At 56.2% G+C, this 23,616-nt stretch overlaps 12 protein-coding genes across 12 annotated transcripts; 8 read left to right on the top strand and 4 right to left on the bottom strand.

Moving 5' to 3' along the window:
• Nucleotides 1-2,842: 2,842 nt before the first annotated feature.
• BCV69DRAFT_131296 (hypothetical protein) lies at nucleotides 2,843-3,620 on the bottom strand. The gene has a single exon (XM_025489226.1). It carries the CDS (start codon nucleotides 3,397-3,399, stop codon nucleotides 2,929-2,931), a length of 471 nt encoding a protein of 156 aa, XP_025344809.1. The 5' UTR covers nucleotides 3,400-3,620; the 3' UTR covers nucleotides 2,843-2,928.
• A 645-nt stretch (nucleotides 3,621-4,265) lies between these two features.
• BCV69DRAFT_131331 (hypothetical protein) lies at nucleotides 4,266-5,778 on the bottom strand. Its single transcript, XM_025489228.1, has 3 exons — nucleotides 5,270-5,778; nucleotides 4,661-5,084; nucleotides 4,266-4,567 (listed from the first exon to the last, which is right to left on the bottom strand). The coding sequence occupies exons 1-3, from the start codon at nucleotides 5,500-5,502 to the stop codon at nucleotides 4,397-4,399; spliced, it is 828 nt and encodes a 275-aa protein (XP_025344810.1). The 5' UTR covers nucleotides 5,503-5,778; the 3' UTR covers nucleotides 4,266-4,396.
• A 473-nt stretch (nucleotides 5,779-6,251) lies between these two features.
• Nucleotides 6,252-7,150, top strand: BCV69DRAFT_131300 (hypothetical protein). The gene has a single exon (XM_025489227.1). It carries the CDS (start codon nucleotides 6,545-6,547, stop codon nucleotides 6,998-7,000), a length of 456 nt encoding a protein of 151 aa, XP_025344811.1. The 5' UTR covers nucleotides 6,252-6,544; the 3' UTR covers nucleotides 7,001-7,150.
• Nucleotides 7,151-7,675: 525 nt separating this feature from the next.
• Nucleotides 7,676-8,878, top strand: BCV69DRAFT_131285 (hypothetical protein). Its single transcript, XM_025489225.1, has one exon. It carries the CDS (start codon nucleotides 7,806-7,808, stop codon nucleotides 8,796-8,798), a length of 993 nt encoding a protein of 330 aa, XP_025344812.1. The 5' UTR covers nucleotides 7,676-7,805; the 3' UTR covers nucleotides 8,799-8,878.
• An 840-nt stretch (nucleotides 8,879-9,718) lies between these two features.
• On the bottom strand, nucleotides 9,719-10,450 carry BCV69DRAFT_295787 (hypothetical protein; the record flags this gene model as incomplete). Its single annotated transcript, XM_025493927.1, has 2 exons — nucleotides 10,344-10,450; nucleotides 9,719-10,248 (listed from the first exon to the last, which is right to left on the bottom strand). Exons 1-2 carry the CDS (start codon nucleotides 10,369-10,371, stop codon nucleotides 9,719-9,721), a joined length of 558 nt encoding a protein of 185 aa, XP_025344813.1. The 5' UTR covers nucleotides 10,372-10,450.
• Nucleotides 10,451-10,855: 405 nt separating this feature from the next.
• Nucleotides 10,856-12,100, top strand: BCV69DRAFT_285843 (hypothetical protein). The gene has a single exon (XM_025493500.1). The coding sequence runs from the start codon at nucleotides 10,932-10,934 to the stop codon at nucleotides 11,943-11,945; it is 1,014 nt and encodes a 337-aa protein (XP_025344814.1). The 5' UTR covers nucleotides 10,856-10,931; the 3' UTR covers nucleotides 11,946-12,100.
• Nucleotides 12,101-12,745: 645 nt separating this feature from the next.
• Nucleotides 12,746-13,989, bottom strand: BCV69DRAFT_301960 (hypothetical protein; the record flags this gene model as incomplete). The annotated part of the gene is made up of 2 exons (XM_025494628.1): nucleotides 12,746-13,213; nucleotides 13,486-13,989. The coding sequence occupies 2 exons, from the start codon at nucleotides 13,987-13,989 to the stop codon at nucleotides 12,746-12,748; spliced, it is 972 nt and encodes a 323-aa protein (XP_025344815.1).
• A 1,504-nt stretch (nucleotides 13,990-15,493) lies between these two features.
• BCV69DRAFT_131408 (hypothetical protein) lies at nucleotides 15,494-16,326 on the top strand. The gene has a single exon (XM_025489229.1). The coding sequence runs from the start codon at nucleotides 15,667-15,669 to the stop codon at nucleotides 16,129-16,131; it is 465 nt and encodes a 154-aa protein (XP_025344816.1). The 5' UTR covers nucleotides 15,494-15,666; the 3' UTR covers nucleotides 16,132-16,326.
• A 194-nt stretch (nucleotides 16,327-16,520) lies between these two features.
• Nucleotides 16,521-17,207, top strand: BCV69DRAFT_301961 (hypothetical protein; the record flags this gene model as incomplete). The annotated part of the gene is made up of 1 exon (XM_025494629.1): nucleotides 16,521-17,207. The coding sequence occupies one exon, from the start codon at nucleotides 16,521-16,523 to the stop codon at nucleotides 17,205-17,207; it is 687 nt and encodes a 228-aa protein (XP_025344817.1).
• A 333-nt stretch (nucleotides 17,208-17,540) lies between these two features.
• Nucleotides 17,541-18,274, top strand: BCV69DRAFT_131418 (hypothetical protein). The gene has a single exon (XM_025489230.1). It carries the CDS (start codon nucleotides 17,791-17,793, stop codon nucleotides 18,163-18,165), a length of 375 nt encoding a protein of 124 aa, XP_025344818.1. The 5' UTR covers nucleotides 17,541-17,790; the 3' UTR covers nucleotides 18,166-18,274.
• A 3,683-nt stretch (nucleotides 18,275-21,957) lies between these two features.
• On the top strand, nucleotides 21,958-22,748 carry BCV69DRAFT_279401 (hypothetical protein; the record flags this gene model as incomplete). Its single annotated transcript, XM_025491242.1, has 2 exons — nucleotides 21,958-22,257; nucleotides 22,416-22,748. 2 exons carry the CDS (start codon nucleotides 21,958-21,960, stop codon nucleotides 22,746-22,748), a joined length of 633 nt encoding a protein of 210 aa, XP_025344819.1.
• Nucleotides 22,597-23,353, top strand: BCV69DRAFT_131475 (hypothetical protein). The gene has a single exon (XM_025489231.1). The coding sequence runs from the start codon at nucleotides 22,880-22,882 to the stop codon at nucleotides 23,273-23,275; it is 396 nt and encodes a 131-aa protein (XP_025344820.1). The 5' UTR covers nucleotides 22,597-22,879; the 3' UTR covers nucleotides 23,276-23,353.
• The last annotated feature ends 263 nt before the right edge of the window (nucleotides 23,354-23,616 follow it).

Consider the following 23,616-nt stretch of genomic DNA (forward strand, 5'->3'; position numbering starts at 1 on the left):
CCCCCCCCCCCCTCCTTCGCCCCCATAAGACCCCAAACCTCGTCCACTGCCTCGCCGTGCCTTCTTTTTTCTTCCTCGTCCACCCTACCATGGCCACCATTCCCAACGACAACTGTCAGCTCGGCCGGTCAACCCACCCCTACCGCTCCTATCCCTCTGGGCGCGGGCAACACTGGCAGAAGAGCCGCCTGGCCATCCTGGTAGTCTGAGCAGGATCCTGCCTCGTTCCTCTGTGCGAGGCCTTCATGAACAAGTCTGGGGCCTCGGCTGGGCTCAATCCCTCCCAGACGTTCATGGAGCCAAACACAGCATGAGTTCGAGGTCAGGCTGCACACGAAGACACCACGATCGCCGGCGCACTCGGCCAGTGTGTCCTGACCCAAAACAAGAGGAGCCCTCATCGCCTCACATCTAACCGCTAGGATGGTCGTCGGCTACGATAGCTCTTACTTCCTCACCATCTGACTTTGGTAAGTACGAATTCTGATCCATCCTCGTCGCGGCAGCGCCTGACGCGAATGACGACGCTGACTCCAATAATCACCCTCGTTCACCTTCAGCTCGAGGCAGCCAGGAGCCACAACCTTTGCTCCCTTGCAATCGAGCTCGCGGGCATTGTCTTATCGCTCGTCGGAGGGGGGCAGTCTGCAGCGTCAAGGAGACCTCGCTGTGCCTGGCTTGTGTGATGGACCACAAGGACTGTAGCTATGCACACGTACGTACCTCCTCACCGCTACAGTAGGTAGCAATAGGTGCTGACTCAGCTTCTTACCCCCTCGCCCTGCCCGCAGCAACATGGAACACCAGCAGCGAAGATTACAGCTCCTCTTTCGACGGGCCACTTGGAGATCAGACTTGATCACGCCAGCCCCATCGAAGCCCATCCACCTTTCATCGGAAGCCTGTTGTGTCCGGTCGAGAGTCTGCCACAGTACTTCAACGCCGCATAAGAGTCAGCATATCTCAACCCAGATACAAGCAGCTCCAGCAGGCACACGCAAGGACAAGCTTGCCTAGCTAATTACACACTCTGTTCTCTTGCGCCCACTCTCACTACTCTACTTGCGAAGCATCACGCATCCTCAATGCCATTCCCTTTCTCATCAGCATTCATCCTCACTATGTCCTTCAAAGACTGGCCGCTGGATATTACAGAGGTACCTTGCCCTGGTGGTGCCGGGGGGGGCGTAAGCTATTTTCCGTGCGAGGTGAAATCTTCGGGTACCGCTGCTCCTGGAGGGGGGCATCGTCCTGCCCTGTCGTCGTCCTGCCCTTTCACCTCTTCTGTGGCTTCAGCGCCTTGGCCGCCGTTGCACTTTCCCCAGTCCTGGCCTTTTTGGTCGCAACTTGCTCTGTCTCGCTTGGCGTAGCAACATGCTCAGATAAGGTATCTGCCGCTGCCACTGCTCCTCGTCACTCGCGTTCTGATGCCGTGGGCATCTCCACCACCTCGTCCACCATGGCTACTCCTCCACGCCCTCATCCGCACTGACATCGAAGAAGGGGCAAAGGCGGGAAAAGGATTCAGAAGCGCTCTACCATTGGCAAGAGAAGGACAAGAGGCGCCACAGGACCCGCAATATCCCCAGCACTCCTACCGCATCCTCTTCAACCCAGACAGTCTGGGTGGTTCAGCAATGGAAGAGAGGGAATAGGATCATCGTGCTGGCCCTTTCCCTCGCAAGGGTTGATTCAGAGAGGAGAGTGCAAGGCTGGGCTTCTTGGCTGGCCTGGCTTTCACTGCACAATGCCCGCTTCTTCGGTACCAGGATCGGTAGGGCGATATAATGGGCAACGAAAACAATCCCTCTCGGGCCTTCCCAGCCAGAAGAGCTGAGCGGGGTGGTGAGCATGGCAGAGCAGAGCAGCAGGGAAGCATGTCTTCTGGCAGCTGGCCGTGCTTCATGCAAAGACTTCCAGCGTATGCTGCTTCAACTCTTGAAAAAGGCAAAGAGGGAAAGCAAGTGGAAGAGCACGTCTTCGTTGCTTCCTCGTTCCTACAACTGGACCGAGGCGAGCAGCAGGAGCAGAAGCGGGAGGGGTACCTACTCGGTGTACGGGGGATGTACCTTTCGGTTGTGCGTCGTTGCTGTTGCTGTTACTGTTGCGTTTGCTGGGAGGAAGAATACTTCTGGCATCGCGCAAGGGAGGTGAGACTGTATCTCAACGCTTCGTACAGCACCACTGTGACAATGCAGCAAAGTCTAGCCAATGTTCCCTACCCATCCGTGTCAGTGTCAATCAATACAGAGTGGATGCTGTGTTTATCGCGATGGCCACCTCGCCCCATGGGTCGGGCGGTACAGTACCTCTTTTGACGACCATTGTCGAGCAATTTCTTCGTCGCCAGAACAGCTGTCCGGTCAATCGCGCCCAGCCTGTAGAAGCGGAACAAACTTACAGACCACTATGAACATGTGCAGAATCACTCTCGTACATTTGTCAACCACCTGTCAAACGTTTTGCACCGAGTTCCGAACCGTTTGGGGTTTGGCAGGCTGCTTGGCGAGGAGTTTCGCTACATGGTATCAAGATTTCAACGGGAGTGACCGTCAGAAGCATGTCTAATCATAATGAGCACATACTGAGCTGCACTGTAGACGTTACAGCTCGTCACATGGAAGCCATCTGCTGCGCTTCCTCTGGCGATTGTACTGGTTTATCAAGACACGAAGAAGGCTCGCTTCCAGTCTCTTCCTGTGACTACAGCTCTTGCTCAACATCCGTTGTATCAAAACTGGCTGGGACTCTATAGTGCACTGCTTTCTACACTATTGTGACGAGCAGCATTCTTACTGTTGATCTCTTGGCTTGCTCCGTTGCCGTTGCTGTTGCTGTCGCCATCGCTCTCGCTGTCATCATGTACAGACTGTAAAGCATCTTGTGCAACGTGTTTTAAAGGCAGTGAACGCTTTTCAAGTGCCACTCTCATCCGGCGACGAGTCTTCTCCTAGCCAAAACCTGCACTTTGTCTGTTCCGATTCTCATCAGCTGTGCTTCAATGTAGTGTCTTGGGTGGTTTTGTGAGCGAGCCTTTCCTCTGCTGACTCTTGTCTTTACTGAACCGAAAGACCCAATGAGCAACATTGAATTCAGGAGTGTACGGTGGCAAGAAAGGTATCTTCGTGACCACACTTTCTTGCAGCTTCGATAGCCTCTCTGCTTTTGTGGAAACTGACATTGTCCATGATCAATGTACATTTCCGTAGACCTGTGGCGTTGCAATCCTGGCTGCCATTCCTTTTCCAAGAAGTCAGAGAAGCGATACCTGTTTGTACCATCAAGGTGTGTGGGAGCTGCTACAACTCCTACAGCAGGAATGACTGCTACAGCGAGTGTCATGTTCTTGTCTCTCGTCTTAGTGACTGGCTGTACAGCTCTGCCTCGTCGCCTGGTCATACTCAGATTAAAGGCTGCTTCATCAATGTAAACAGCATCTCTGAATCGTACCTCGCCTCCTAGATTGTCACTGCACCATTGAAAGCGCTGCTGTACCTTAGCAGGAGTGTTTCGCTCTTCGCTGACGCTGTACAGCCGCTTGATGTGGTAGTGTTGACCTGCAAGCGCTCTGCTGATTGTACAAAGACTGGTTGGCCTTTGGAATTGACACTGTAGCACCAGCTGTGCCAGATCCTAGCGTTGCCATTGGGTCCGAATCAATCAATGAAGCGAAGCAGAGATTGCTTGACTTTGTGCGTCATTACAATCTCTTTCCTCTTACCTCCAGTCCTGCGTCGTTCAATGACACCGTGGTCTTCAAAGCGACGTACAATGCCATGAATCGTACTCTTTGCAGTGCAAAGGTCCCGTGAAACTTCAGCGATCGAGTCAAACTCGTCAATGATCTTCTCTATGACTAGACGTCGTAGGTCCGTCGCTGATTGGTTGGTTTGGCCTCCTGCTGTGAACAGGGCTGTCTGTGGCTTCGTCAGAGGAAGCAGGCATGATGTACAGTGTGGTGTGGCTGAGAAGCGAGTAGGGAAAGTAAAGAGCAAAAAGGCATGACATTCCGAGAGAGGGTAGTCGAACAGGACTGTGTGGTAGTGGACCAAAAGTTAAGGGAGGTGGAGGGCACACCCCTGCAGCTCGCTTGTACGTCCTTGAGATAGCCATATACGAGGTTGATCTTCGCATGATTCACCCTCTTGCAGATCTTTTCGAGCTTGCTGTTCGCCACTGGCAATGGCAACTGGTCGATCATGCACGCGCTCGTCACAATACAGACCTGGGCGACGGTCGTCGGCAGAAGGGGGTACATCAGAGAGCGAGGGGCGGTCTTTGCTAGTCTGCTTGGCTGCGGAGATGGATTGGAAGCGCACAGGCACAAAGAGAGGACATGAGGACGGGCACAAAGGACACATGGAGGGGGAAGTACACAAGCCACAGGGGCCAGAGGTCACGATGAGGGCAGAGGGAGCATATAGAGGGAGCATGTAGAGGGAGCATGTCGAAGATGGTTGGGTCGATCGAGGACCGACTTTTGTGAAGACGGTGACTTGACGGATTGGGTAAGGGAGACTGTTGCAGAGCCATTTTCTCGAGCCAAGTGACTGCTGAACGGATGCGCAATTCAGTAGGCTGCTGCCCACTCTGTCTTCCAAGTCATCTCGGCTATGCCGAAGTACACGGAAAGAATTGCTGTTGGGGCGTTCATCACTGCCTCGCCTTGCGCCATATGTAAGAGGACCCTCAAGCCTACTGTACCCCTTGCCCTTGTACTTCCGACAATAGCCGCTTCTTTGTAATTGTGCACAGATAGACTCCGGGGCTGAGCGTCCCCACAATATTGAATCCGTTGCGATGCTGGTGCAGTGGGCCATAGCCGATGTAGCTTCACCAAGGGGAGGATCAGCCAGGGAAGGAAGACCGGCTTGTGACGAGTTCGATCGAGCCAGAAGGACTTGAGGTGACACAGATGCCTCATTGTGGGCACATGCAATGAAGGAATAGAGTGAGATCGAGAAGTCGGCTGACGGGCTTCGAGTCGAGAAGTGCACGAAGTTGTGTGAGATTCTGTCGCTGTCTTCTCCCTACTCCTTCTTGATTCCGATAGATCTTCGAGGCCTCGATGACCCTGTCCTGAGCTGTCCTGGCGCTGGTTCCAGAAGCTTCTTCCCCTCCGACCAGCTGCCTTGTTACCAAAAGCCGCGCCTGAGAACTTCATTAGGGGCTCCTGTGCAGGCTAGGTGGGCTTCTTGTATCCAAAGTCTTGCAGCCAGACGATGGAAGTCCTGAAGTGGAAGGCAAACACTTTTTTTGTTCTATCGGTTCCTCGATTGATCTCACAGTGCAGCCGAAGGCAGCTTGGACACTCTTGATCATTCCCCGCAGCCGATGAGACTTCCACCGCCTGCGTCCAGAACCACGCTTCTCCCTCTGCTCCGGCTGAGAGTGCAGGGCGTGGACTTGCCAAGAGTTCACCTCTGCGGCATCGTCTTCCCAGGCTTGGGAGCTTGCTAGGTCATTGCTGCTGCTGATAATGCGGCCGATGATGGCCGTCATCTGTCCTGGTGAGTCTGCATACCATACGCGAGCAGTGGCCAGGAAGAGGAAGAGGATGCAGAGTGGGCCGCCTGGTGCCAGTGGTAGATTGTCTGCTGCGACCAGACGCTGGACGCTCGCGCTGCTTGAGTGGAGCACATCTTTGGCTGCCTCACCTTTTCTCGTGCCGCTGCTGCAGAGTGGCTTGGACGTGCGTGCAGCCGAGGTGCGCCGCGCCACACCTCGTCGCTTGCACAAGGCCACTGGCGCGCCGCCCTCTGTCCTCCCAGGAAGACCGTCGTGCCATCGAGTGGAGCACGCCGAGGCTGCAGCCGAGGAAGACGTGGTAGAGAGGTGGTGGTGGTGGCAGGAAGCACGCCAGTAACAAGACGTTCCAGAAAGTGAGGCAAGAGGGGGGAGTCACTCGCTTTCCGCCTTGCCACGTGCACAGAACAGCGCGCGACCGGAACGGAGCAGAGCCGATCTCCAGCCGTGCGAGGCTGGAGACCGTACCGTACACAAGCCGGATCCCACTGCCAGTCTTACGGATAGCGTTCCAGCAGATCGATGACGGTCACTTGGAAGGGTCTGTGAGTGAGACTAGGCGCCGACGCAAATAGACTACGCCGTGCCCATCCCCAAGGCAGTACTGTAGTCTACGCGCGCGGTGAGCTCCGACCAACGCCACGAAACCTCGCTTGCAGCCTAGACTAACGTCCACGCCTCGCTTCGCTCTTGGTGCGTGGGGAGTGATGCAAGACACAGGGAGACAGAGCATCTGTATCAGGCAGTACACTATCTAAAGAAAGGTTCACCCCTCACCGCAGATCATCGGCGCATCCACTTCGCAGGACCGGAAGCCTAGAAGAGATGATGGCCGCTGCGAATCGGCCCCCTGTTTTCCGCCTCGCCCTGCTCTCGCTTCCGTTCTGTGGCTGCGCGCTTCTCCCGTTTTGTTAGCTCCCAAATCGCATGCGCGCTCTCTTATGGAACAGCACCCATCTTCGCCCCTGGCGTCCACTTCCTGTGTACCACCTCTCATCTCTTCTGACACAGCCAACCTATGATTGGTTCACGCCTCAGCGCACCTCGTTTGACGTCGCCTGAAGTCGCCTCGCCTGCGCAAGCCATCTCATCAGGGGAGAAATTGCAGCCAAGACTACCGGGCAGACGCATCCGACACTCGTCAGCAAGGGGAAAAGCGCACCGAACCACTGCTCTTACTGCTCTTTCCCTTTGCGAGGAAAATATGCTTAACCACACGCGCGGTAACAAGAAGCGACGAGCGACAACGACGCGACAAGAAGCGAGGAGGCCGTTCAGAACCTACTTCTCCTGCCTCTTCACCATTGCGCCGGTGCAAGCGACTGCTACTGTCATACTTGACGCCCTCATCTTTCTCCGGCCAGAGAAGCACTTCTGCCTTTTGCGCCGCTCATGCCTAGCACGCCCCCTCTCGACGAATATTGTAGACCGATCCACATCATCGCCGTGGCATAAGCTTGCCTCTCGGACTTGAGCCAAGCCGATACGGCCCAGCGCGTTTCAGTGGAGCGCACCGACACCCAGTGCCATCTCAGTCCGATTACTCTCTGTTGCACTTGGACTACCCCCCGACGGACCAAGTGAGCCAAAGCAAGGCCAGAGGTGCCTACTTGCCACTCATGCCAAGGGGCCACTTCAGGTCAAACGAGAGCCAAGAAGAGGCTGCTGGGCATCCTCGAGCGAGTGCCAGCCGCAAGCATAATACGGAGCGAAAAGCTGACAAACATGGCACCGTGGTATCGCAAGCGCGTGGACTATGCACACCATGCGGGCCTCAATGATCTCTATCGTAGCCTCCCTCCCGTTGCAGTGGGCTCTTCACGCCTCGTCCAGTGGAAACTGCCGAGTGCAGCATACCGAAGCGTATCCTACCGTCCCCAGGACGCAAGTCGTCCTTCGCAGCATGTAGCATAGCAGGCGACTTCAGAGGCCCCGTAGCAACAGCAGCAAGGACCTCGTCCCTCGTCTGATGATGATCAATTCCGTCGCCCAGTCGCATCATATTGCTCATTTGCTTCATCTTGCCCACTCGCGGCTGGGAATCTCATACGGACTTAGCCCTGAAGCGGACGAAACCTTTTCTCCACCAGTCGGTGCCTGGACGGAACACGGGCCTCCGTCCGAGGCGTCCAAGGGGCGCAGGTACGGACCTGACCCCTCCTCGGTGCAACTCTCCATCCGTTGCTCGCTCCATTGATTGCTCTTGCGGCCTTAGCACAAAAGACGAGGCAAATCGAACACCGCATTGTTCCATCTCTGACAACTTTCTTCCAGCTCAGATGCAGAGACGGCCGCTCTCGGACACAACCACACTCGTTTCACCTACATTCCGACCTTACGACTCAACCGCCCGACTTCAGCCAAAGATTCCTCGTCTTCTTCAGCCCTCTCGCTCCACTGACAAGCTACCGAGCCATACCATGCGATTCTCACTTGGCTCACTCTGGCGCAACTGGAGGCAGCCCCACGACACTGAGGACTTTCGATGGCTTCCCAATCAGCCCCCTCGCAATGGGATCATAGCCTCCACTGGAGTCGCATGTGGGAGATTTGCCAACCAGAGCTCAGAGTTCCTGCACCTCGTGTACGAGTCTTCTCGATTAGCCCTACCCCCTCCACCCGCACTTTCATCCTTCGAGCCCCCTCCCTCGGCTCGATACGCGGAGGTTGCCTCCGCTCGACCTACTCGCCTTTGGACGTCTCCTACAGACCCCAACTCGCAGGCCTGCAGTGGTCAATTCCGAGCGGCCTGCCATATCAACTTTGCCGACTTCTGCTGCTTCAACTGGACTCCATCCGCGAGCACGAATCCCTTCAAGAAGGGGCTCAACAAGGCATGCGCTGCCCTCAGCGCCGGCGCCAACTCAATCGTGCGCTTCACCGGATTGGGGAAACTTCTGTCTCTCAAGGCCAATGCTCGAAATTACTGCTGGCGATGCGGGGAGCTCTTTTGCGACGCTCACCTACAGGACTACGCCACCCTGTTCCTCGCTTTTGAGGATGTATTGTCAATGACAGCGCACCTGCACGCTATGCAGCTCCCCACATGTGGCCGCATTGACGGCACGTACTTACTTTTCCTTGCGGACGGACGCGTCTTGGTTCGACAACGAGTGTGTGCCGACTGCCACGAAGCGGTGGTGATGGCCAGAGCCCGAGAGACGGCCTGGGTGGCAATGGAGAGTGAAAGGCGCAGGGAGAGGCAAAAGATGCGAAGATGGGAGGCTGAGCAGAACCGACGACGGGTTGAAGAATTCAGCGGCAGGATGTAAAGTGGCACAGAGACATAAGTGGGGGGCCCAAAGCAAGGCTCTCTCTCGGCTTCTTCTGCGCCTGCCACTATATCTCTTCTTCCTGTCCCAAGAAGCTGGATCGGCGCGCTAGTCAAGATCTATTCTGGGAGTGGACCATGGAAACCAGCGCCTCTTCTTCTCTATGGCGGCGACTGATCCGCAACGCTACAGCGCTTACTACGGCGCCACGTCTGTGATGTACTGTGCGAGTTACCTGTCAACACGCCTCTTGCGTGCCTTCTACCTTTCTTCCGAGTCAAATAAAGCCGCTCTCTTGTCTTGTCTTCGTGTGCCTAAGTCTACACTCGCTCGTGACACACAATGGCTCCGCTCCAGCAGCTGGAGTCGCTTGCCCATCACTAGCGAAACGTAGGAGGAGAAGGCAAGCAGATACCAGACCCTCACGGGCCACGATGACCAGTGCAGCCGCCTCTCCCGTCTGTCCAGTGCCTACGAACTCGCTGTGCTCAGCTGCACACGAGCCGAGCGACATCTCGGTGAGTCGACAGAAGAATGAATGGTCAATTTCGAAACGACGAGGTGCTCATTGGCGTGTATACATGAGGGGAAAGACTCTACGGGCGCAAACCATACAAAGCATTGTACTGCCGACAGTCCAGAGGATTCTGTATGGCTTCAGCTCCTTCGAACTCAAGTCTCGCGTCGTCGTGTCCTGGATAAGGAGCTCCTGCACTTCAGATCGAGATTGCTTGGGCCAGAGAATGGAGACGTTTGCGTTGATGATCTGAGAGTGATTCCAGACGAGGGGGTCAGCTGTACATCTTCCGCAGTGCTGGACGCCAATCCACTCGCGATCTTTGTACACTTTGCTGTGCGCTCTCCTAGACTCACCTCTTGGTGCCTGGCCATCGTGCGTCCTGGACAGTCTCCAATGGCCCTCACCAGACCAGTGGCAGCACGAAACAGCTTCGGTATGCCCGGAATATCATCTCTTCGTCCTCCATCATCTGATTTTGCATGCCACATGATTCATGTTCAGGAGGTGTTGGCTCGGTCTTGAGCATCTGAGAAGGAGCATGGACTTCTTCGTCTGGCTCCAAAGGCGTTCTCTTTCTGCGCCTTCGGATCTCCTCGCAGAGCTTCGAAATTGCCGCCCCGTCCGGCCCCTCCTGGGTCAAACGCTCTTTCGGGGAGCTGAAGCTGAACTTCGTAGGCCACTGGTAGATGGGAGGGGAGGTCGTACTGGTTGTTGATGAGTCAGGCTCTGGTATGTCCCAGGGATGTCTCGCTTTGGGGGGTGTGGGCGGCGGCTGAGAGTCTGCTACTCCAAAGGATGGGTTTATGGGCAGAGAGGTGACAGCTCGAGTTCGTTGGCCCGTGAGGTTGTGCACTGCCCGTTTGAGTACAGTGGTAGCCTTAGATGCGGAGGCGGCATGCCTTCGAGGGTGCTGCGTTGTTGGCCCTGCCGCTGGACAAGACGAAGGCACAGCAGGAGACCAAAGAGAGGTACATGTTCGAGTGAGTGTGGGACCGTTGGGAAGCTGATGGCCACGGAAGACTCACCTGTGGCCTCGTTGCCGGACGATGCCATGGAGGGAGACTAGGAGCACTGCTGGCGCGGCGGTTGCTCTGGTGGCCAATCGAGGTATGGAGGTGGTATGTGAGCTACGAGTGCCAAGGACTAGGATGGTGTGGGAAGAGACGAGCCATCGCATTGCGAACACGCCAGCTCCTCTTGAATTCAGGCACGAGGACACACAGGGACACTGCCTCGCGTCTTCCAGGAGAGCAATCCTGTACTGTACACATCAGTGCGTCGACGGATGGCAGGCTTTGCTGGCCGTAGCGGATAGCAGCTACAGAAGGGTGATTGGGGTGCGCGACCTTGCCGCTTCATTCGCCTTGTATCCCCGGGGGATGCTTGTCCCTTGGTATAGAGCCAGGTAGAGTTCAGTGGCGCTGCCCATCGAGCTTTGCTGCCTGCGCCGCATGTGTGGCGCCCTTTCAGCCACAGGAGCAGGGGGCGCATGCACCACTCCCGACAGCCTCTCTCAGAGGACGACCTCACTGCCTCGCCTCACGTCAGACTCCCCTCTGCCGCCCTTTCCCAGCTTCGAAACAGCATACTCGCACTCCCTCTGGGGCCCAGGGATGGCGGCATCACGACAGCAACACCCTTGGTCAAGCGCAGCAGATGAAGAGAGCGACCCAGGAGGTGAGCCTGCCTGCACGTCCAGATCCCCCAGTGAGAGACAATCAGGCTGCTGCCCCCAGCCGACCATGCAACGCGACGAAGACCGGCCATACTGCCAGGACAAGACGCTGGACGAAACGGATGAAAAGCAGCTGCCAAGCAACATTGCCTTCTCCAACCATGCTGATCTGGCAAAAGCTCCCAAAGAAGGCGACATTTGCGGTACTCTCGACGAGATCCTCAAGGCATGCACGACGCCATTCAACAAGGCAACATGGCATGACCGGATGAAGGATTTGGAGGAGCACATGCACCGAATTGGGGTGGAGGAAGGACTCCCCTTGGGCGGTGCTGCGTACCTCAAGCACTTCCTCGAGGAGCTAGATCAGAGACTTGCAGCTACTGTCTGCAGCATCTTTGGTGAGGCCGCACACGACGACCGTCTCCACAACTTGGCCCAGGAATCGGGACGATTTGGACACAAGCTATTGCGAATCCTTGAGAAGCGACTTCAGCCCGAGGGCAGCTGGGAAGAGCTTTACCTGTTGTGGCGTCTCAAAGAGCTGGCGCTGTCCCAGGGCAAAGTCGATGATGCCATCGGACGGATTGAAGCGTTAGCGTTTCACGCCTCGCAGATCGGTGCCTCCCATCTCGGAAACACTCAAGTGCTCCGTCCTCCTCAGTATGACTGGCAAGCAGCAAAAGTTCCTCTCCGCATGGGAGCTTCGACAGATATCATCATGCAGCAACTGGGACATCGTCTCTCGGACGCTCTCTTGGGCAGAGCGAACTTGCAGCCGGGACGGAATGCCTCGACGAGCACAGCACTAAGAGCGTCGACACCGGTCCTAAAATGTGCCTTGGCATCCGCTTCTGAAAACCTCGCGCATCCACACGAGCTTCCTTTCTTTCTGCACTCTGTCCACTGCACCAAGAGTAGAGCTGGCCGCTTCCCCGAGCTTCTCGCATGAGGTCTCCTTCCTCTCGAAAGGAACCGACCTGGCCCCATGCACTTCTAGCTTTTTCCTCGCGCTGTATGACCCACCCGGCCAGCAGTGCCGAATGTCAGCACTTCCCCCGCGCCTCCCCTTCACTATCTTTCCCCAATTCAGAAATGAATCAAGCGTGACAATGCCTCGCACCCCCTTCTTGTGCGTGCCTGCCCCAAGCCTTTGACATTGATGCTTTCACACAGGTACAAGCTACCGCGTACGCGAACAGGGCCGGCGCGGGAATGGCGTCTGCAGCACATCAGCTAGCTACAGTAGTCAGGTGAGGACGTGTCTGAGCTTCTGGAGGCACGTCGTCTTCCAAGTCTCGACCAGCCACTGAGTCCAGGTTAGTGAAGCGAACCGGCTTACGACTCCAAGCTGCCATGATCTGCAAGCAAGTCAAGCGGGGAGGGCGCATGTTGACAGCTGAGCCGGTGTCTCATTCAATACGAGCCAAATCTACAAGACTTATTTCTACTTCCTCTGCTCCCGCTCCTGGAAGCCTTCAAGGCATGACGGTCTTTGACCGTGAGCAAGCCACAGCAGATGTCAGGCTTCACAGTGTTACATTGACAACGTAGCAGAGGTCCTATAGGTGGTACCGTCCTACTCTGCCAAGGGGTCCCAGCGCGTTTGTGTCCCTGGCTGCGATCGAACACAGCTCGAAGTGCGCTCTCTGCTTAGGCTGTGTGCAGCGGCCATCATTGAAAGCGAGTAGACGGTTTACGAGCCGCCTGCGTCTGCATCTTACTGCCTTAATGTATGTTGTCCTGTACTGTTCAGCGCGCGTGACTAAGCTTGGCTTCCTGCATACCCTCGAGCGGTACAGAGTTGTAAGAGAAATGCACTCGAGCATCCTCGATACTTGTGGCAATCGCGGCAAATGCGGCAGTCGACCATTCAGCGGTAGCTTCTGCCATAGCTACGTCTGCGGCGTTCTCTGCAGTATTGGGAGCTTTGTCTGCATCTGGAACATCTACTTCAGCGACAGCAGCATCAGTAGTGTCGGAAACCTGAATTGCATCTGTCATATCTTCGTCAGCGGCATGAGGCTCGATGGGAGCGTTGAGATGAGCAGTGTCAACAGAATGCCCAACATCTTCAGTCCCGGTCGCAGCAGCAGTAGCAGAAGCATCTGCAGCAGCAGAAACAACAGCAGCAAGAGCAATTGTGGTCGTGGCAGTAGCAGCACTCGTCGTCTTATCCCTTTCAGCAACAGCAGGCAATGCGGTGACGTCCTCGTTGAACTGAGCATGTCGTCAAGCCATTCGCTCCCTTCTTGACGCAGGGCCCGAGCGAGGTGGGCCAGGATCTGCAACCACAGCATCCGCGGCACCTCCAGATCTATTGTTTGTCTGCCTGCCCTTATTTTTCTTGCCTTGAGCTGCTGCAGCCAGCTTGCTCGCTTCCTTGGCCTCTCTCTCTCTCTCTCGTGCCAGTCCATCGTTCTGCGCTTGCTTCTCATTTGCAGCAGCCATCGCCGCTGCCTTTGCTCTGTCTTCAGCCCCTTAGCCAAGACTCTGGCAGTCTTCCTCAGCGCTCCAGAGTCAGATGGAGAAAGCGGAGGCGTCCTTGTCGCTGGCGTCCTTGCCGCTGGCGTCCTTGCAGAAGCAGAAGCAGAAGCAGAAGCAGAAGCAGGCAAGGCTGGGGCGGCTTTTTGGTCCGCAACAGATGTAGGAGATGTATCCTCTGCCTGCGCAACTTGGCGTGCAGGGGTGGATCTTTCACCAGAGGTTGGAGAGGCGACCTGAGCTGCTGGAGTGGGCGAGGCAGACAACGATTGAGCATTTTGGCGAGGTGCGGGGCTTGGCAAGGCCATTGGCGACTGAACGCGTCGGCGACGTACAGAAGGAGACCTGGCGATGGAAGAAGCAAGGGGAAGCGCTGCTTGAGGCCTTGGCTGGCTGCACTGAGGCATCTCGTAATCAAGAGAGCCAATTGAGGAGCTGCTAGACGACATTCCATCGGCAGCCGGTTCCCCTGCCTCGTCATTGGCCAGGCTAGGCGCCTCTTCAAAGGTCATGTCGTATGCCTGCCTGTCTCCCTGATCGGCGGCGTCCTCAGCTCCATCTCTGCTGTGATCTTAGGCTGCCTGTTAGACGTAGTGTTGATGGCGCTGTGCATGGTCGAGATAGATATGTCGTACTTCTTGCCGATCGCTGCTAGCGTCCAGCCATTGTCTGCGTGCAGTCTAGCCCATGCGCAATCGTTGCGGCGTCTCCTTGAACACGCTTCTTAGAAGACGTCTGGCTTGCGAGGTCTTGCTCGTCTGGCTCATCTTCCGCCTGGTGCAGAGCAGCAGATGGCTGTGTCACAGCCGAAGACGACGACTTGGCCGCGGCTGACGGCTGCACAGAGGATGGCGCTTGCGTGGACGACGAAGGCTGGGTTGGAGGCTCTCCTCTGAGGGCAGGGTGGATGGGTTCGAAGATTCAGATCACGTAACGCTCGAGCGATGGATCAACAAGTGGGAGTCTCTCAAGACGCAAAGAAGCCTCGTCGGTCGAGCGATAGCGCTGGCAGTACGCTGTTATGTCGTCCTCGTTGAGAAGGCTGTCTCAGAAAAATCCATCGTATTCCTTGTGCTTCTTGCCCATGTGCGATTACAGACAGGGAGGTTAAAGCCTGACTCGTCTACAAAGACGAGCTGCTCTGGCTTGTATTCGGCTATCCCAAGGCGGTAGTCGCGCGCCGCTTTTCCTCACTGCGTGCAGTAGCATAGCAATTGGCCATCTTACGAGACAGACGTCTGAGGGTCAAAGCAAGGTAGGACTTGCTGTATTCTGGGAACCCTGGCCTTTCGAGGCTCTGAGCCAGCTGGTCAAGGTAAATGTCCGGTGAATGGCGATGAGGTCTCTGATGGACCCCACAGCCTCAGCAGAGATCTTGCGAGGCCTGCCGAGCTCATAACCAAGCTTCTTGGGTGGGGGGCAGGGCTTGCTGGTTGGCGTCCCATTGCTCCTTGAGGCGATTGGCAGTGCGTAAGGAGAAGGCGCTGTACGAGACGCACTCTTGCAACGTCAGCCGCCCGTCATCCACAAGTCGCATGGCAAATGCCTTCAGAGTGTCGGCTATATGGCGCCTTGGCATGGATATCAGACTGTTTCCAGAGCATACGAAGGAGATTTGAAGGTCTGATATTAGGAGTGAAGGCGACAAGGTGGGATTCTGGGGTCTGGAGCGGTGTGCAGATGAAAGTCGGCCGTATTTGGCTCGATTGGTGTGACGAAAGTCGGATCGGATAGGGCTGTTGGAGCACTACCGCTCGCCGCAGGCAGATTTGAGCAATACTAATGAGATTCTAGTGCTGGGACGCCGAGGAGGTTGGCGAGGAGAGGTAGCATGCATGGCTGCGAGCAAGAAATCTGAGGCGCTCGGATTCAAAGAAGTCGCGGAGGGCCGCGCCGCGCCAGGTTTGGGCAAAGGACAGCCACACCACGCACGAGCCAGGAAGTCCGGGCGCACGGATTCCAGAGTTTCGCGCCGCGCCACGCCGCATCTTGGCAAAGGATTTCCAAGCTGCCCTGCTTCGTACCACATCCTCGCTCCCATCTGGCCACCATGGCTTCTGTACACCAACCCACCACCCCACTCCAAAGTCCTAGACTCCTCCCCAGAGGAGCCGGCACCCACTAACACAGAGCATTGACCAGAGCCCGCACCGACCCCTGTCATCGAGGACCAGGCCACTCCATCAGGAATGGTCCAACCGGGCCAGACGATCATTATTACTGCCCTAGACACAGTGGCGAGCAAGCACAACAAAGACCGTGTAGGCATAGGCGGGTGCAAACGTATCCTCTCTATACTCACCACCCTGGCCGAGGAACTGGCAGACCCGCCGGCAGACACAGTAGGGCAAGAGCCACAAAGGGCACGACTTATACACTCGATACTCGCACCACCAGCCGACACGACAGGACCCGGGGACTGTACAGCATGCCAACAGGGGATTCAAACGGCTGCAGACCTAGGTCCAGGCTGGATCAGTCCACCTGCCAGCGCTTTGGACACACCGCCGAAAACTGTAGAGCCAGCGGTGCACTTTGCCGTACGTGCAGTCTATCACATCACGCAAAGGGTCACCCTCCCTGCCAAGAGTGCGCCAAGGACACGACGCCACGAGAAGAAGGAGAACAGCGAGCTGCATGCACGCACTTCATAAGGTGTGCCAACTGCGGAGGCTCACACCCAGCCAACCACAAGGACTGCGACGCCCCTACGAGGTACCTTATACAGCCGCTCCCAGGCACAAGAGTCACAGCTTGCTTTACATCTTCACGGCAAACTCAAGGGCATAAGGGAGGGTGCTGATTGGTTTCGGACTTAGCGGTGGGATCGTGGCAAACTTGCCGTGAGAACAAAGCAAACGCTGCCTTTTTCCAAAGTCCGGTCACCAGCGCCATTCACCATTCCTTTGAAGCGTACCTGAAACCGCGCAGGCGCGAAGAAACTTTGGGAAGCTTCACTCTAGTGATTACAGTCTTGAGCACTCTGGCTATCGCAGTCATCTCTTCCTTCCCATCACTTCAATCGAAGACAAGCAAGGTCACCATGACAGTCCGCCGACGACCACCGCCACCCTCACCGACATCCCCACCACTGGTACTGCCCTCTGCCCCTCTGCAACCAGGATCCGCCAGCGTCCCTCACGCTTATACCCGTCAAACTTCTGATCTTCGTTCTCAAATGCCTCTTCGACGTACTGGCCTTACGCCACAGCAAATCCGGGTCAATTCACATCATCAAGGTGCGCAAGCTTTGGCATCGACCATAGCACAAGCGTCGGCAGCGGGGGAAGCACCCGTCCGTCCCAACACACCATTCACCACTCGACGAGGACTGCCCCGTCCGCGTCTCACTTTGCCATCCCTCCACGAGGACATAGCAACTAGCGCCAGTGCGGCGCTGAGAGACTTCCCGCCTCTCCAGCGCTTCCCTTCAGGCACACTATTGGGCGCTCGGGACGTTGACGCTCCGGAAGACCTTGACGGTCTTCCCCTCGACATCGACTATGATATGAGTCTCATTGAATTTCTTCAAGAGAGATTGCCACCCCTGTCGCCTTCAGCTCCCCTTCGCCAAACCAACTCGCTCAACTACCAGCAATACTTGCTCCTACAAGCCGAACTTGAGCAAGCAGTGTCGGAATTTCTCTATCCCACCGTAGTAGGGCGGGAAGCCCGCACAGCAGGGCTCTGCCAGTCGCAAGCACGTCTGGAGGACAAGCCTTCACGATAGTTATCCTCCAGCATTTCGGTGAGTGGTCAAGTAAAGCCAGACCAGATGTGACAAGCTGACGGTCTTTTCTCCTCTATCACGGTCTCACTGCCAACCCCAGAGTCACCGCGCTTTTCTTCTTCGCTGCACCTGATTGCTGTATCTTTTCTATCCGTCATTGTGATAACCAATGAAAGTCCTCGACGAACAAAATCAGCTGATGCAGAATCAAGGGTGACGATCAGCTCATCTCCGCTCGACTACTGTATCATTGTCGCGGCGATGCACAACGTGAGCGTGCGTAGGCGTCCAGACTTTGGCTATAGGCTACCCAGCTCTCCCGAGTCCAACTCACGCCCTCAGTCTCGAGCTTTCTAGCACACAGGGCTGCTGGCAGTGTAGAGAGTATGAAGCTTGGCGACACAGCGGTGGAGATACCCAAGGTACTCTTTCATGGAGGGATCTACAAGCAAGGCCGCAGATACTCCCGATTCATTTGAGGCGGGCCAGGCGAGACCTCGCTGTAAGCCGAAGTTTTGCTTGCCGTTTCCGTACCACTCTTTCTGTCTGGGATTGCTCGTAGTGATGGAGTCAAGGCAAGGCAATGAGCATGCACAGCGATGCGGGCCAGTATGGCAGCAAAAGCATCGCCCCAACGCCACAGAAGAAGCACAATGAAGCAGTCAGATCGGGAGGCTGTTGCGCTTCCTGTGTCTCCTCTCTTCTGTACGAGGTACAGCTAGCTACCACCGCGCTCACGGCCCTACTACTATACCTAGTCGCCCTTTCTGCCCTTCTCCCAGACCATTCAAGCCTTAAAACGTCCGCATCTTTGCTGTGTCGAGGACTTCGTTGCCCTCATTCAAGCCCTATCCATCTCATCGCAACGTACAGACATAGCCACCCGCTTTCTTGGTCCAACATTCCAGGCGCAGGCAAGAGTACTAAGCCCAGAAGATACGGATGTCGACACCCATGAAGGAAGGCAGTGCCGTGTGCAAGACCTTGTCGGATCGTCCGTTCCGATCCAGCATGACAGCCACTGCCGAAGCAGTATGTGCAACATCGAGCGTCTCAAAACAGAGGCAGGTCACGGACAGCCTACGCTTAGAGGAGCAGACAGCTCCAATGACGAGGCATCCCGAGCAAGCATCGGATAAAATCCACGCCGCAAGAAAGGCCTCATGGAACAGACATCAGAGTACTACTTCCACCACGACCATCACTAATGTCCGTACGAGTGGGCAAAGACCACGGCATTCTGGATCGATTGCAGCCCTTCCGTCGTGCTGAAGAAGCAAACGACTCTCAGGCGCTGCGATGAGGACGGCCACGGCGAAACGGTGCGGCTGCACAAGGACGAATATACAGTAGGAGCAGTCAATCAAATGCCTGACGCTTACAGAAGGCATCAAGGAGGCGACAAAAGACATCGGTGCCAGCTGGTCCGCACGACAGACTCGACGCTTCTGAGAGATGCTATCGTAAGAGTGAAGGGTCGTGCATTGCGTGGTTCCAAGGGCGTTGTCTGGTGTACAATAGTGAGTGTTAGCCAGAGGTGAATGTAGACGCGTCCAATTGTGCGCCTGCGCCTGGGTTGTGTCCTCGGCACATCACCAAGATTGACTGGCGTTTGATCAAAAAGGGATGGATTCCCGATCTGACTGCTGCTCTGCACTCTTCAGACGAAGCATACTGTGTGGTCTCTAATGCTTTGTCTGACGTGCAGTACTGAGGGAGGTGCAGAGGCAAATGTAGACATGTCCAGTTGTGCGCCTACGCCTGGGTGGTGTCTCGGCACATCACCAAGATTGGCCAGCATCTGGTCAAAGATGAATGGATTCTAGATCTGATTGCTGCTGTGCAATGTTCAAGAGGAGCATATTGTGTCATTACAAGAGTTTTGTCTGATGTGCGATGGTGAGCAACTGCAGTGGGTTGCCACTTCAATGCTTGTGGGAGCGCGCCTGTGCCTGTGCCTGTGCATAAGCTTAAAGGAGTGACCTCACGGCGCGCCCCGGTACTCCATCAGAAGCCCTGCTGGAGTGGCAGAGGATAGCGAGACATTCATCCACTTGCTTCGGGTAACCTAGCGAGCTAAGCGCTCAGCAGAGCCAGCTACCAGCGTCGCTACCGATGCGGCTGCCGCTGATCTCGATCAAGCCACTGCTCCCACTCTTGCTGCCCGTCTCGCCAATACGATGAGGACCTGCAGGCGTTCATTCTCTACTCATACCTCAATGGCGATCTACAAATTCCCCACCCCCCCTCCCCTCTCCTGCAGTTACTGTTGCTGATCCACGGAGCAACCTGATTGCGGCACTTCCCATCGGCCTCTGGAGTCTCTGTGTCAAGGTAGCTCCACAGGACCTCCCGGCGGATGGTATGCCCACTTCGGTCGACACGACGAATACTCGCACAGAGAGAATGCACAGCGGAAGAAGCCCAGTCGTCGTTCGGTTACGACTATTCGATTGGGGCCCACGACGTAACCAACCAACTGCTTGGAGGAGTGGCTGAGCTTTCGAAGGAAGCAAAGTTGCCTACATGGGCATCAACACGCTATCTATGATCGGTTGACAAAGCGTCTGTGAGGGGAAGACGATCAATCTCTTCTTCGCTTTTGGGGGCGAGGGGCCGGGAGGGCACCGTCAATCTTCCAGCTCGCTCTCCTCCCGACGCGGTACAGTTTGATGGTGTTGTACTTTGAATCGAGTGTCGCCCAGGCTTGGCAAGCAGGGCGGTGGGATTCTGTCTGAAAGCGAGCTGCCATCATGATGCGTCTAACGGCTGCCTCTTCTGTCCACAACCCAAGTCGCTTCTGACGTCGTCGAGCCCTCTAGTGCTTCTTCGTCGAGCCTGCCACGCGACACAGCCCGTCATTTGTGGCCATTTGGAGCACCGCTCTGTGTGGCAGTGGAGGCCAAAGCGGTGTACAGTAGATGAGCTACTCTGCTGAGAAGCGAAGAGGGATTACCTTGCGAGCGAGGGATGTGCACTTTCTTGGGGTGTATCAACGCGCTTCCTTAGCAGTCGCAGGGAAAAAGCCAGCCCCGTGACATGGAAGAATTGCCATTGCATCGCCCCAGGATGCTCACCGGATCATTGGCCTGCGATGATATCTGAAAGCTACGCTTGCCGTCCTGCTGTTCCGATCGACGCAGCCAAGTATGTCTCCGCAACAGCGGCCCAGCATGTCCCCTGTGCTGCTTTGCCTTCGTGGCTCACAGGGTCGCCGGCTGGAGTGCCCCGGCCGTGCTCTTGACCTTGCGACCTAGACTCCCTGTTCAGTATCCAGCTCACCAAGAGACCTCGTGCCCTGGCTGCCTTCGACGCAAGACCTCGACAGTGAGCAGGGCGTCTGGGACTTGAGCACCCATGCCAGGGCTAAGCAAGGTGGAACGGCTCTGCTCACTTCGAACTCGTGGCCAAGTCTAGGCAGCCAGCCACCTGCAGCCTGAGAGCCGTGTGAGCCAGACAGTCCTGCTGCTGTACCTCCCTGCAGCACTCATGCTCCTAATCCACCTGCTCTCGGTGAGATATAAATAGCAGTCGCTGCAGCTTCATCAGAGGGTGTCAAAAGGACCCTTTGGTGTTGCGGCTCAGAGGGATGCCACCTCGAGAGAGGGATGGAGCCAGCATTGCCCTCGCTCTGTTCGATGCGCCGGGTGAGGGAGGGAACAGGAGTCAGTCTGCCCCTGAAGACGTGCGCTCTTGAATTCCTGGGTCTTGCCTTCGAATGCTAGTGGAGCTGGTGAAGAGCACGTACTTGTCAAGCCTTGGAATCACAAGTCGCAGCTGGAAAGGCAGCGTGTCGAGGACAAGGGTACCTGGCCTGTAGCACAAGGCCAAAGTCTCCGGTCCGCTGTTGGCAGGTCGCGTGAGGTTGACCGCTAGGTTGTAGCCTTGAATGCCTGAAGCAGGAATGGCATTGAAGCTACCCCTTGAGAGCCTGGCCTAGGCAAAAACAATCTCCATCATCGGACCGGAGACCTGTTCGATCTGTCGGGAAAGGTGAGGCTCGAGGAGCCGGTGAGCTGCTTGTCCTACTGAACCTTAAGTCAAGCCATGGTTTCCTGACTCTGCTGTCAGCTACATCGAGCTCCCAAGGGATCTGTCTTTTGGGATGAGCGGTCCCCTATGGAGTCGAGGTCCTTTGAGCTCAGCGGTGTGCTAGAGACTCCTTAAGTCATAGTTCAGGAGCGAGGTTGACTTCCAGCCTCGCTTCGGGCGGGCGGGCGGCCTGGCAAGCAGAAGGCGCAGCCCTGGTGCAATGGGGCGCGGTGGAAGACCAAGGAGATCAAGGCGCAGACAAGTGGATGGAGGGCAACGGGTCAAGAGCCGAGCCAAGGGGTCCTCTAGGCTTACGTAAGTGACAGCTATAGGATTGTAGGGAATGGTAAGGATGGATGGATACATGGGCGCTGGGGCGACGAAAGCTAAAGGGTGGTGAGGCGAAAACCGGAACGGAATCCAACAGGTCCGTCCATCTATTTGTCCTCCGCTCACGGAAGTGGAACCACTACTGCTCCTCCTCCACTCTTCCACTGGTATCGAGCATCACTCCATCCAGACACTCACGCATTCACACACTTCGATCCCCTACCCTCGCTGGGCTAGCCAGACATCGAGCACACACCTGTCCAGCCCCAGAAGAGCCCACCGAGGCCAATTCCAACAACACACAGCAGGCAGAGTCAGGCCAAAAAGGCCCCGAAGACGCAAGACCGCACCCCGACGAAAGCCTCAGCCCTAGCCAGATCATAACAGCATGCTAGTGGCAGAAGCCTCCGAGACCGAAGTCGGCACCATGAAGAGTGGCAAAGGCAGGCTATACACCAGTCCAGACACTTCGCCAAACACCTCCCCGGGCAGCGGACCCAGAGGCAGACCAGTAATCATCTTGAGAGCATCCGCTCTTGCAAAGGACCACGAAGTCCGTACCAGCCCGACGGCAGAGCTCCACGAGGAGATAGCAGCAGCACTCCACAGGACCCTCAAGATCAAACCCCTCGCAATGCGTCGGCTCACCAGCGGAAACTTGGCCGTAGAACTCAACATCGCATCCGAGGTACTCTGAGTGTTCGACGCCGACCACCACTGGAGAGAGAACGCCTTTGAGCACATCGAGGGAGAGCTCCTCAATTCTTCAGGCCGGGTGCTCAAAGCGCGAGGTCATTGGTAGCCCATGGAAGCTCGTGCAAAGTTACAGAGGAGCAAATTCTACAGGCCCTACACCAGGCGACGGACATCGGCGTCAAGTCATGCCGGTGGCTCATCGGCGCAGGAAGGAGAGACAAGTCGCACGGGTCCTCAGTACTGATGGGGTTCGCTACGGAGGATGACCGAGGCGCCATCCGCAACAGAGGCAGGCTAGGCATCCACAACGAGGTCGCCTACCTGGACGATTACAGGCCCAGACCCCGCATCGACCAATGCACGAAGTGCCAACAGTATGGGCACAAGATCGAGAACTGCAAGTCAGCCGTACCGAGTTGCAGGCTGCGCGCACTACCTCATCTGACCCAAGACCACACGGACTGCGACCAGTGTGAGGACTGACGATTTGACGGCAGCGGAGAGGCGAACAAGAAGCGATGTACACTCTACGAGATCAAGTGCGCGAATTGCGGAGGGCAGCAGTATGCAAGCAGCCGTCAATGCCCGGCAAGACGTCGCATTGAAACAGTATCATGGACACGTTAAGTTCCCTACAAATCTTTCAGCTCAGCTGCCACAAGTCTGCTCTTGTGATGCATGCCCTGCTAGACAACGAGGAGGTCGCTGAGCAAGTAGATGTACTCTACCTACAAGGTCCTTTCTCCATGTACACTAATCCCCTCTGCCATCATCGTTGGCGACCCTATGGGATGATCGGGCCCTCCCCGGAGGAGCCAGGATTCCCTAGAAAGAGACCATATCCACCGCGCACAGGATCTCTAACATACATCCACCAACAGGTCCGTCAAGCAGACGTCACCCTCATCCACCAGATGCACGCCGACATCGTGGCTGCTGCTCGGATCAGGGGGCCCCAGGTCGGTCTTCACGTCGGTGTTTCTGCAGCTCCTCGCGTTCTTCCTGCTTGAAGTTGATGAGGAGAGGATCATGATCTGGAGCTCCATTCCCTGTCATCCCCGAGATAGTGGCCTTCGCGACATGGTCGTCGAGCGGGCGGACGAATTGTTGACGCAGCGCAGCTGCGAAGAAGTCTTGGGAAGCGTCTATGTACAAGAAGTACTTCTTATCTTTGCGTGGGTAGGCACGGGTGGCTAAATCGGCTATCTCGATTCATCTGATCGAGGCACTTGACCCTATCTGCTGTCCAATCAATGAGGACGTCCTTGGCTGACAGCTTGTTACCATTTTGGTCGATAATTGCACCTTTCTTTTCCCATCTGATGCCCTCTTTTCCCATCTGATGCCCTCT

The sequence above is a fragment of the Pseudomicrostroma glucosiphilum genome (assembly GCF_003144135.1).
Source record: "Pseudomicrostroma glucosiphilum strain MCA 4718 unplaced genomic scaffold BCV69scaffold_24, whole genome shotgun sequence".
NCBI lineage: Eukaryota > Fungi > Basidiomycota > Exobasidiomycetes > Microstromatales > Microstromataceae > Microstroma > Microstroma glucosiphilum.

What these genes read in the sequence shown, in the direction of transcription:
- BCV69DRAFT_131296 (XM_025489226.1), bottom strand. Translation starts at nt 3,399, where the DNA reads ATGACCAGGCGACGAGGCAGAGCTGTACAGCCAGTCACTAAGACGAGA.
- BCV69DRAFT_131331 (XM_025489228.1), bottom strand. Translation starts at nt 5,502, where the DNA reads ATGACGGCCATCATCGGCCGCATTATCAGCAGCAGCAATGACCTAGCA. An exon ending in ACTGTGAGATCAATCGAGGA is followed by an intron (nt 5,085 to 5,269) that starts ACCGATAGAACA and finishes GCGCCAGGACAG; the next exon opens with CTCAGGACAGGGTCATCGAG. An exon ending in TACATATGGCGCAAGGCGAG is followed by an intron (nt 4,568 to 4,660) that starts GCAGTGATGAAC and finishes GCCTACTGAATT; the next exon opens with GCGCATCCGTTCAGCAGTCA.
- BCV69DRAFT_131300 (XM_025489227.1), top strand. Translation starts at nt 6,545, where the DNA reads ATGATTGGTTCACGCCTCAGCGCACCTCGTTTGACGTCGCCTGAAGTC.
- BCV69DRAFT_131285 (XM_025489225.1), top strand. Translation starts at nt 7,806, where the DNA reads ATGCAGAGACGGCCGCTCTCGGACACAACCACACTCGTTTCACCTACA.
- BCV69DRAFT_285843 (XM_025493500.1), top strand. Translation starts at nt 10,932, where the DNA reads ATGGCGGCATCACGACAGCAACACCCTTGGTCAAGCGCAGCAGATGAA.
- BCV69DRAFT_131408 (XM_025489229.1), top strand. Translation starts at nt 15,667, where the DNA reads ATGGTCCAACCGGGCCAGACGATCATTATTACTGCCCTAGACACAGTG.
- BCV69DRAFT_131418 (XM_025489230.1), top strand. Translation starts at nt 17,791, where the DNA reads ATGAGCATGCACAGCGATGCGGGCCAGTATGGCAGCAAAAGCATCGCC.
- BCV69DRAFT_131475 (XM_025489231.1), top strand. Translation starts at nt 22,880, where the DNA reads ATGGACACGTTAAGTTCCCTACAAATCTTTCAGCTCAGCTGCCACAAG.